Source organism: Chrysochloris asiatica, unplaced genomic scaffold (assembly GCF_000296735.1).
Source record: "Chrysochloris asiatica unplaced genomic scaffold, ChrAsi1.0 scaffold00005, whole genome shotgun sequence".
Classification (NCBI taxonomy): domain Eukaryota; kingdom Metazoa; phylum Chordata; class Mammalia; order Afrosoricida; family Chrysochloridae; genus Chrysochloris; species Chrysochloris asiatica.
Window position 1 is genome coordinate 12,273,109 of NW_006408523.1, and position 12,328 is coordinate 12,285,436.

At 39.3% G+C, this 12,328-nt stretch overlaps 1 protein-coding gene across 1 annotated transcript in view; it reads left to right on the forward strand.

The window, feature by feature from the left end:
- The window catches only part of RNF17 (ring finger protein 17), a 132,881-nt gene that overhangs the window by 110,316 nt on the left and 10,237 nt on the right, over nucleotides 1-12,328 (forward strand). The window contains exons 34-35 of the mRNA XM_006832058.1: nucleotides 2,202-2,337; nucleotides 10,136-10,325. Coding sequence (XP_006832121.1) covers nucleotides 2,202-2,337; nucleotides 10,136-10,325 — 326 coding nt within the window. The remainder of the gene's footprint in view (nucleotides 1-2,201; nucleotides 2,338-10,135; nucleotides 10,326-12,328) is intronic.

Here is a 12,328-nt window from a genome sequence, read left to right on the forward strand (position 1 = left end):
GAGTATAGAAAGAGCGTGACATCAGGATTGGTAGAAAGCTCATGAGCATCCTACAATATGCAGATTATACAATCTTACTTGCTGGCAGGGAAAATTACTTGAAGTATATTAATGTACTGATATAGATGAAAGACTACATATGGATTGCATTTCAATATAAAGAAAGTAAAAACCAATAAATAACTAAATCTTTTCTCCATATTTCATGATGTTATCAAAGACTTCAATTTGCTTGGACCCATAGTCAACATTCATTGAAGCAGCAGTCAGGAAATCAAGCAACATACTGCATTTGGCCGATCTGCTGCTAAAGGCCGCTTTCAGGGTTAAAGAGCAAAGATGTCAGTTTGAGGACTAAGGTGTGTCTGATCCAAGCCATGGTATTTTTCTTTTGCCTCATATGTATGTGAAAGTTGGACAAGAAGACCGTAGAATAAATGATGCATTTGATTTATGGTGTTGGGAAAGAATGTTGAAAGTATTATGGACTGCCAGAAGAACAAATTTTTCTTGGAAGAAGTGCAGCTAGAATGCTCAGACTTGGAACTGTTATATGGAGAGACCAGTCCCTGGAGAAAGATGGGAGGGTCAGTGAAAAAAAGGTTGTTGTTATTGTTGTTGTCAGGTGCCATCGAGTCGGAACCGACTCATAGCGACCCCATGCACAGCAGAACGAAACAATGTCCGATCCTGGGCCAACCTCACTACCGCTGCCACACTTGACGCCATCAATGATGCCACCTGGCCAATCCATCTCATTGGGGGTCTTCCTCTTTTTCTCTGACCCCTCCACCTTACCCAGCACGACATCCTTCTCCAGCGACTGTTCCCCCGGACAATGTGTCCAAAGTAGGGGAGACGAAACTTAGCCATCCTGGCCTCCAAGTGCAACTCTGGTTGCACTTCTTCCAAAACAGATCTATTGGTTCTTTTGGCAATCCACAGCACTTTCATTGTGGATGTCCAATGGATCTTGGCTGAAAGCAGAGAATAACAGAAGGATGTTTATCTATGCTTTATTGACTACGCGAAGGCTTTTGGTTGTGTGGATCATAACAAGCTATGGACAACATTGAGAAGTATGAGTATTCCTGAACACTTAATTGTACTTCTGAGAAATCTGTACCTGGATCAAGAGGCAGATGTTCTAACAGAGCATGGGAACATTGAATGTTTTAAAATTGGGAAAGGTGTGCGACAGGGTTGTGTTCTTTCACCATACTTGAAAAAGAGGTAGACTTCCAATTAAATGAATTGACACAGTGACTGGAATAATGTGCTCAAACGTAACAATTATGAAGATGATGCAGGACTGGGCAGTGTTTCGTAGGAACCAACTCGATGGCGCCTAGCCTACTGATTATCTTCTCTGTATGTAAAAGAATTAATATTTATAGTTCTTTAATAAAGCTCATTAAAAATAAAAATATTCGAGCATTATTGTCATATACAGTTTTAAATGCCCCTTTCTCATTGATACTTATTTTTCTGTGTAAATTACATAGACTGTGATGACATCATGAAAAGAGGAGTCGAAGTGTAGTACAGGATAAGAATCAGCTCTTTCCCATCTATTCTGAAATCTTACAGAGTGTAAGAAGGGAAGGGAGGTACACACTATGTTAACCTTCTCCAATTCTCCAAGCCTAGCATTCATTAGAAAATATTTCACTTGCTTGTGGCAACACATGATAAGGAAATGTGGTAGCAGTTGGTTGGGAGGATACTGAAGGAACCTATAATTTGCAGTGCTAAGGATCTCATACTGCAAGTGGTTAAAATGCCACTGAAGAATTTCAAACAGTAGAGAAATGCACTGAATTTTTAAAATTCTGATGGTCTTATATAGAGAATGGATTGGAGGAAGACAGAGCTAAAGGCAGTAACAGTGGAAACCATTGTATCTTCCTGTGCAAAGGATGATGACTTAAACTAGAAGAGGGTTGGATAGTCCTTAAAAAGTAGGGGTAATCGGAAGAAAGAGTAAGCCATGATGGGAGAATTGCTTCTCTTCAAAGCTTAATTCTTAAGATTTTAACAAAAACAACTTTTTTAAAACAGAAAAAAGGAGAAGCTAACATATAGCCAACTATTGAGTGCTTAATTCTGGATGGTGGGCAGATTGCACTTTCTATATTTAAAAACATCTGTTTTAGAGAAAATAGAAGGTAATACAATATTTTTCTTTTTTGTCTCCCTAGAAATGCCTTGCTTTGCAGAATATGATGATGGTTTATGGTATAGAGCAAAGATTGTTTCCATTAAAGAATTTAATCCTCTGGCTGTCCTGGTACAATTTGTTGATTATGGCTCAACTGAAAAGCTGACAACAAACAGGTAAAAAGGGAAAAAAAAGTTGAATTATGAGGATGCTTAGTTTTCATTTTTATCTGTCTATATTGGGAAGATTTTCTTCCTAAAAGAATAAAACCGTTCTCTTCAGTCTTTTATATTAGAAATTGAATATCTAGCAGAGCAGTTATAATGCAGCAGTACTTCATCTATCATAAACTGGCTCTGTAAGGGACACACTGCATTGGGTTGTGGTATATTCAAACCTAGGATAGTCACAGCATCCTCATCATTGCAAACAGACTCAATGCCCAGTAGGAATCACTACCCACTGATCCTTTCTCCAGCTCCTAAAGACCACCAGTCTGCTCTCTGTTGTATTTGTCTGAATATTTTGTACATTTTAAAAGGAGCCCTAGTGGCATACAGTGGTTAAGCACTCAGGAGCTCGCTGAAAAGTCAGCAATTCAAAGCCAGCAAACCACTCATCAGGAGAACAACGTGGCAGTCTGCTTCCATAAAGATTACAGCCTAATGCCATAGCCACTCGGATGACTGTAATCAGTAACATGGAAAATAAGCTTTGTAGAAGGTGTGAGAAAGTAGAAGCTTCAAATATTGTTGGTGGGAACATGCTGGAAAACAGTTTGGTAGTTCATCAAAACAATGACTCAGTAATCCAATGCTAAGTATGGTTTCAAAGCTATTCCACTCTGACTTTTGGGTCACTGAGTCAGAATTGACCTGACAGCAATTTGTGTTTGGACACTTCACAGAAGCAGAATCATGATTGACCTCTTATGCTTAAGAGTAAAGTTTACAAAGTTCATCCATATTGTAGAATGTATCAGAGCTTCATTTCTTTTTATGCTGAACGATACGCCATTGTATGCATAATAGTGTGTTTTATCTCTTCATCAATTGTTGGACATTTGGATTGTTTCCACTATTTGGCTATTAATAATTTTGTTATGAACATCCATGTATAAATTTTCTGTGAGGATATAATGCTTTTATTACCCTTTAGTATCTACGAGTGGACTACTGAGTCATATGGTATCTTTCTGTTTAGGATTTGGAGGAATAGTTTGGTGGTTGCCCCATTTTATATTCCCACCAGCAATATTAAAAGTTTCTGATTTCTTACATCCTCTCTATAAAACTTCCTATTTTCCATTTTCTTGATTATAGATGTTGTTAGTAGTTATCAAGACCACGTGCAGAAAAATGATATAGGATTCAGACAAGCACAACATACCCACAAGAAAGAAAAAAAAAAAAAAAATGGATGAAGGACCTAGCTCTGAAAAGTAAATCATAAAATGATTACAAGAGAAAGCAAGGGCAACTCTGTTAGCTCTAACTTTTAATCATAGAATATCTGATATAATAGTACAAACAGCAAAAGACAAAATAAATGGGACCTCGTTAAAATGAAAAAACTTGTTCATCAAAAAAGCTACCAAAAAAGTTAAAAGATAAGCTGCTTTATTAAACCTTTTATTGTGACTTGAGTGAGGATTTACAGAAGCAGAGCATCCGTTTTAAAGTCAGCAGTTCCTGCACTGTGTTTGATCTCAGTGATTGCGACCCCTTCAATGTAAAATCCCTTATCCCACTTCCCCGTCTATCTTTTTTCCATTCCTCTTTCTTTCCCCACCCTTCTGAATTTTGTCCCTGGATAAATGCTACCCTTCTGATTTTGAATGGTTGGCCATCCTAAGTTGTGCATACCTCACTAGTGTTGTTGAAAACTCAGCCCGAGGGGTGAGTTCAGCTCCAGACTTGAAGGGTGGCCAAGGGCCATAGTCTCAGGGTTCCATCAGTCTGTGTCTGACCAAGAAGCTTGGTATTTTTTACGACTCTGAGTTTTGTTTCACATCTTCTTCCACTCTATCCAGGACCTTGTAATATGATGCATTTGTGAGCAGTTGGGCTTGGTAGCAGGGTCTTCCTTATTCACTGTCCGTGTGGCCTCTGAATCTTGAACATTGATGCTCCCTTTTCCATTAGTCCATTGAATTCATTGTTTCCAAGTGTTTTCAGGTTTCTTTTCTTTCCTCTGCACAGGGAGAGATCAATTAGTTGCACCTTAAAGAGCCACTCATGAGCTTAGATCTCAGATGCTGCTCACCAAAGTAGACTGTAGAATATTGTCTTTGTGGGCTCTGTTAAGCAAATTAACCGTGCTGTCCTCGAGTATATGGTCCTTAGGCTCCAGGCCCAGCAACTCATTCCTTCAAGGTATTTGGTAATGTCTAAAAAGGTTTCATATTTTTACCTCCTGTAACGGCAACATGTTCCACCATTTTCATGGCTATGTTTGCAACAAAGGTAAGTACCATGTACAAACATCCTCTGACAGCCTGTATATATTTGTGCGTGTGTTCCCACTCTCCCTCCCATACCTCTTCAGTCTGTGTATGTATCCATGTATTTACCTGTTGTTAAGTGCCATCGAATTGGTTCTGATTCATTGCGACCAAGCCATGGTATTATCAGTAACCTCATATGTGTGTGAAAGCTGGACAGTGAATAAGGAAGACCGTAGAAGAATTGATGCTTTTGAGTTACAGTGTTGGAGGAGAATATTGAAAGTGCCATGGGCTGCCAAAAGAACCAATAAATCCATTCTGGAAGAAGTGCAGCCAGAGTGCTCCTTGGAGCCCAAGATGCCCTAACTTGGTCTCTCATACTTTGGACATATTGTCAGGAGGGTCCAATTGCTGGAGAAGGATATCATGTTTGGTAAGGTGGAGGGTCAGAGAACAAGAGGAAGACCCCCAACGAGATGGATTGGCCAAGTGGCAGCATCGATGGTCTCAAGCGTGGCAACAATAGTGAGGTTGGCCCGGGATCAGACAGTGTTGCGTTCTGCTGTGCATATGGTCGCTGTGGGTTGGCACCGACTCAGTGGCATCTAGCAACAACAAAATAAGGTTTCTGAGGCACAACTGGTGAGTTTGAACTGCTGACCTTGAGGTTCAAACTGACCTTATGAGTGTTTATTCTATAACACCACACCAGGTTTCCTGTATTTACCTGTTGTTTTTGTTAAGTGCGGTCAAGTCGGTTCTGACTCTTAGCGACCCTGTCTGTATACTGCTTCCGAGGAGTGACTTGTGCGTTTGAACCTCTGACCTTTCGGTTCAAACTGAACTTGCGGTCTAGTGGTAATCCTCCAGCAGTGCACCAGGACTCCTTTGTATCTGTAGATCACGGTCAGTGTGAGACTGTGGCTATAACAGTACTTCTCTCTGCTCCCTTTCCTTCTTGCACTACTCCCTGTGTCTTGTGCTTTCATCATTCTACTGTCTACTTCTCTCTTATTGTATGTTACTTTCCCCTCACCCAAATTAACACATACCTGCCCTCTAGGAGTCTTGGTGTAGGGCTACAGGATAAACATTTGACTGCTAACCACAAGATTGACAGTTCAAACATATCAGTTGCTCCCGAGAATTCCTATACGAAGTCACTATGAGTCAGAAGTAACTCATGGCACTTAACAACAATAAAAACCCTCTAGCCAGTAAATTATTTCCCTTACTTCCCATCCCTGGTAACCTTCAAATACTATCTCTTTTAGCGTGAAAACCTTCTCTTGACTTCTTATAATTGTGATCTCACACAGTATTTGCCCATTTGTGATTTGCTAATTTCATTCAACATAATGTCCTCCAGGTTCACCTGTGTTACAAAGTGTTTCACAAAGTCTATTCTTCCGTTGATGGGCATTTACGTTGTCTCTATCTTTTGGCAGTTGTAACTAGTGCAGCGGTAAACAGTGGTGTGCGTATATCTGTTTGTGTCATGGCTCTTATTTCCCGGATTACTGGGTCGGTTTGTACTGCCAACTTTTTAAGGACGCACCATACCATTTCCCACAGTGGTTGCACAATTTTCCAATCCCATTGATGGTGTATAAGGGTTCCCATCTTTCCACACACTCTCCAGCATTTGTTATTTTCTGTTATTTTTTAAAATGTTGCTATTAAGGCTGGGGAAGAGATACTTCCCTACTGACTGGGAGAGTATCAAAAGCCATATATCTGACAAGAATCTAGTAACTGAAAAAATATGTAAATTACAGCAACAAAAAGAAAAATAGCATAATCATAAAACAGGCAAAGGATTTGAATAGGCATTTTACCAAAAAGGGCATTTAATTGGCTACCAAACACATGTAACGATGCTCAGTGTGATTAGCCATCAGAGAGGTGCATTCAAAACCACAGTGACATACCACTTCATCTCCCACCAGGGTGGTTAAACATTTAAAAAATAATAACAATGAAAAATGACTATTGGCAAGGATGTGGGAGAAGAGGTACTCTTTTCCATTGCTAATGGGAATGCCAAATGGTACAGCTAAATGCAAATTGGTGCTGTTGTAGAAAAGAGTGTGGTCCTTCCTCAGAAAAAACCTAAAAGTAGAACTACCATATAAGCCAGCAATTCCACTCCTAGGTATAAAGCCATAAGACTTAAAAACAGTGACTCAAACCCCAACCAAGGCACCAGTGTTCATTGTAGCACTATTCACAACAACCAACAACCGGAAACAGTGTGAATGCCCAACAACAAATGAATGGATAAACAAAATTGGACATACAAAACAGTAGAATGCTACTCAGCCAATAGGAGCAAATGAGCCTTGATACATGCTGCGGTGTGCATAGAGCTTGACAACCTGCTCAGGAAATAAGGAAATCTTAAAAGAACAAGTACAAGGGGTCTTCAGAAATATTTTGGAAAATTTGGTAGATAATGCAGTTTTTCCACAGACTTTTTTAAAGCCCCTCATATTTACAACCCCACTATTTAAAAATGGAGACACCTGGTGTGGCGCTGTAGGATCAGCACTGGACTTCAAACCACAAGATTGGCGATTCAAACCCACCAACTGCGCCACGAAAACCCTTTACCAGGGTCACTATTAGTTGGAAATGACTCGATGACGCTTGACAACAGCAAAAAATATAAAAAGACATGAACAGGCAAATGTATACAAACCCAGGTTTATTAGCGATTACCTGTGGCAGGAGCCACTACTTGTCTGTCAGTGAGCCATGGTGGCTTGTGTGTTCCTGTGGGCTGGAAGCTATGCCACTAGTATTGTAAATGCCAGCGGGCAATCATGATGAACAGCTTTCACTGGAGCTTCTAGACTAAGAATAGAAAGTAGTAGGAGGGTGAAGCACTTCTGACTGGGCCTTGTGAATAGCAGTGAAAGATTGTTTGATGCAGTGCCAGAAGGTTGAAAACAGTCAGAGTACAACTAGGGAAAAGCTGCTCCTCAAAGTCAAGGTGGTTTTATTGCTGTGGCTGCAGCAAAGTTGTCAGGACCGTCATTTTCCACTGGGTCATGAGGAACCTGTATATAGACCAAGAGGATACTGAATGGTTAATATCAGGAAAGCTGTGTATCAGGGTTGTATCCTTTTACCGTACTTAATCAATTTGTATGCTGAGCAAATAGATAATCTGGATTATATGAAGAAAGACATGGCATCAAGATTGGAAGAAGACTTACTAATAACCTGAGATATGCCGACAACACAAGAGGACTTGAAATTCTTACTAATGAAGATCTAAGTCAGTAGTCTTCAGTATGGATTATACCTCAATATAATAAAGAATAAAAGTAAAAAATCCTCACCACGGAACCAGTAAACACATCATGATAATTGGATCCACAATCAAGGCTCAGGGAAGCAGCAGTTAAGTAATCAAATGACATAATTGTTGCAGTAGGTGAATCTGTTGCCAAAGATGTTTTTGAAGTGTTAAAGAGCAAAGATGTCAGTGGAGGAAGAATGTGCATGTGACTCAAGACATGGTATTTTCAGTAGCCTCATATGCATGTAAAAGTTGGACAATGAATAAGGCAGACCAGACCATAGAAGAATTAATGCATTTGAATTATGGTGTTGATGACAACTATTGAAAGTACCATGAACTGCCAGAAGAACAAATCAATCTGTCCTGTAAGAAGTGCAGCCAGAAGTTCCTTAAAAGTAAACATGGCAAAGCTTCGTCTCGTGTTTTGGACATGTTATTCTGGGACTTTTGCAGTTTCATTAGCATTTTAGTGATTATTTTGCAAATTTCTGCAAAAAAAAAAAAACAACTTGGGTTTTAAATGTGAATTATATTAAATGTGTACCATATTTTTTATGCAAATAGTACACACACATTATAGTTGTTTTTAAACAGCCCAACTCCCTCGTTCCTTACTTTCCTATTATCAGCATCATATGCATATGCATGTTATGTATGTGGTGTGATACATATGAAAACAATAACAATAGTAGGTCCAAATTGTAGAGTAGTGCCTTCTTCACAGGATTAAGCCTTTTGATCCATATTCATAGGTTGTCTTTCCTTAATACCATCTTTATATCCTTAATGACATCTTTAATAATTTTGAATGATGTTTTGTAGTTTTCAGTGTACAAATCTTGCCATTTTGTCAGCTTTATTCCTAAGTATTTCATTATTTTTGAACAATGGTAAATTGAATTGATTTGTATGAGAGTAAATCAAAAAGTATTGCTGCAAAGTCATAGAAACTAAAATATTAAAATGAGAAGCCATTGTTTTCTACATATTCTCCATCTGTGTCTATCACTTGTGAAGACATTGTTGTCATCTCTCTAACTCTTCCTCAAAGAATTCTGCGCTATTCCATTTATACCACATCAAAACAGCAGTTTTGTCATGTTAGAGGAAATTAATCATGTTCCTTTTATATGTTCTTTGAATTTTAAAAACAAGTCCAAGTTTGAAGGGCTGTAGAGTAGTGCCATGGGCTGCCAAAAGAACCAATAGATGTGTTTTGGAAGAAGTGCAGCCAGAGTGCTCCTTGGAGGCCAGGATGGCTAAGCTTCGTCTCTCTTACTTTTGTCAGGAGGGAACAGTCGCTGGAGAGGGATGTCATGCTGGGTAAGATGGAGGGTCAGAGAGGAAGAGGAAGACCCCCAATGAGATGGATCAGCCAGGTGGCATCATCAATGAACTCAAGTGTGGCAGCGGTAGTGAGGTTGGCCCAGGATCGGACAATTGTTATGTTCTGCTGTGCATGGGGTCGCTATGAGTCGGTTCCGACTCAATGGCACCTGACAACATCAAAGAGTAGTATAAGCTGGGCTGTAGAGTAGATGGGGTGAAGTTTGCCAATGAAATTCTCATAGGACAGTCCTTGCTACCCTTGAAGAATGAGCAGGTACATTGTTGTGATGGGGGAAAAAATTCCTTGGCATAACTTTGTCCTTTTTCTCACCAATGCAGTTTTTAATTTTCTGAAAGCTTAACCATAATGAGCCCCCGAAATCATACTGTTTCCTTCAAGAAAATCCAACAGGGTGATCTTTTGGAATCCCAAAAAAACAGTCACCATTATCTTTCTGAACTTACCTCTCTGACTTTTATTCATCTTTAAGGTCTTCTTGACCTTCCTTAAAAAGCTTGAGCCATCTAAAAATAGTTCTTTGTGGTGCAGCATTCCCATGAATTTGTTAGGAAGCTTCAAAGATTTTAGAAGATGTCCAGTTGAGTTTTGTTAAAAATTTGCTATTAACTGTGACCTCAGAATTGCTTTTTTATGGCAAAAAAGTATCCTGTTTTTTGAAGGCACTCTATCAAGAGTAAGACAAGTGTGTTACTGAGAGAACTGAACTGCAACCATCCACTGATCAGAGACAAGTTTAAGCACGTTTTCTTTAGAAAAAGCCCTTGCATGTATGAGCTGGAACCCCCTGTAGCAATACTTTTTGACTAACCCTAATAGATGAGAATTTTAATTGTGACATTCTAAACATCTTAAGTTCTTTTTTTGCAGACTGCGTCAAATTCCTCTTCACCTTATGCAGTATCCAACCCGAGCCATAAAAGTTCTCTTGGCAGGATTTAAACCTCCCATAAAAGATTCAGGCAAGACAAGAATACCATATTGCCCCAAATGGAGCATGGAAGCATTGTGGGCTTTGATAGACTGTCTTCAGGGAAAACAACTTTATGCATCTTCCATGGTAAATCATTGTTTAGCCAAAATTCTTTTGAAATTATTTCTAGGCTTCCTGTTAACATTGTAAGTGCTTTATGTCTCTGCAATGCTAGATACAAAATTATAGTTGGTTAAAGTATACAAAGATGTACATGCTATAAAATAAGCCTTATTAAAATAGTCATATACTTTTATATTTAACAAACTTACTAGCAGTCAGATATCAAATAACATATTGCATTTGTCATATCTACTGTAAAAGACCTCTTTAAAGTGTAAAAGAACAAAGATGTCACTTTGAGGAGTAAGGTGCACCTGACCCAAGGCATGGTGTTTTCAGTTGCCTCATATGCATGTGAAAATGAATGTGGAAGATAGTAGAAGAATCAGTGAATTTGAACTATGGTGTGGGAGAAAAGTAATGAAAGTACCATGGACTTCCAGAAAAACAAATTGTCTTGGAAGAAATACAGCCAGAATGCTCTTTAGTAATTAGGATGGCAAGACTTTGTCTCTTGTTCTCTGAAGTTGTCAGGAGGAACCAGTCCCTGGAGAGAGACATCATGCTTGGTATGGTGGAACGCCACCGAGTCAAAGAGCTCGAATGCTCTGGAGTGACACAGTGGCAGCAACACTGGGCTCAGACAACCACAGTGGTGAGAATGGCCCAGGACCAGGCAGTGCTTTGTTCTGTTGTGCATAGGATCACCATGAATTAGGACCAACCTACAGCATCCAACAACAACCACCTTACTAACCTTGCAGTAATATATCACTCATATAATGAATAAGATAAAAATGATCAAGAAGAGTATCCTATGAGGGAGCCATGTAAATATGTAATTGAATTGAAATGTATACCATAATTGAGATATAGACAACTTTTCCATGGGGGAAAGAGAGACAAGGAAGAAGTATTATTTCCTTCTGGAAAGATCAGGAAATTGCTCCTGAACTTATACTTAGTAGACACTGAAACAGTAAATAAATAAATACAGGGAAAGAGATATTTGAGCTGCATCATGAAAGATGAGAAATTGATGGTCTCTTATACAGTCTATCCTTGGTCTTGTTTTGGCTGATGATATGAAGCTTCTCCACTGTCTCTTTCCACAGATGTAGTCAGTTTGATATCTGTGTATTCCATCTGATGAGCTCCATGATAATAGTCGTCTTTTATGTTTAAAAAAGGCATTTGCAATGAACAAGTTACTGGTCTTAAAAATTTTTATTATGGTAGCTCTAGTATCATTTCTATCAACAAGGCCATATTTTTCAATTACTAGCCTTTTTATTTGTTTCCAGCCTTTGCATTCCAGTCACCAATAATTATTATCAGTACATCTTGATTCATGTTTGATCAGTTTCAGACTGAAGATGTTGATAAAATTCTTCAATTTCATGGTCACTAGCTTTAGTGTTTGATGCATAAATTTGAATAATATTTATAGTAACTGGTCTTCCTTGCTGTTGTTGTTAGGTGCCATCAAGTCGGCACCGACTCATGCAACCCTGTGCACAACATAACAAAGAACTGCCTGGTCCCATGCCAACTTCAGAATCATTGCTAAGGTTGAGCCCACTGCTGCTGCCACTGTGCCAATCCATCTCATTGAGCGTCTTCCTCTTTCCCTGCAACCCTCCACTTTACCAAATATGATGTCCTTCTCCATGAACTGGTCCCTCCTGACAGTATGTCTGTTGTATGAGAGACAAAGTCTGGCCATTCTGGCTTCTAAGGAGCATTCTGGCTGTACTTTTTTTGTTGTTTTAAAGTTTTATTGTGAATTATGTGATAGTTTACATGGGAGAACATTAATTTTACATTTATCCTATCATATATTATTTCATTGCCATGGTTACAGTCCCCTCCATGCATCATCAACACAGCTCTTCTCCCTCCCTGAGTCCAGTGTCCCCAGCCGCTCCATCTGTCCATGTCATCGTCTCTGTCTCCATCCCTGGCGTCACCGCCTCTCTGGGTAGGGTCCTGCTCTCTGTTCTTACTTGATGGTCCTGGGGACCTCC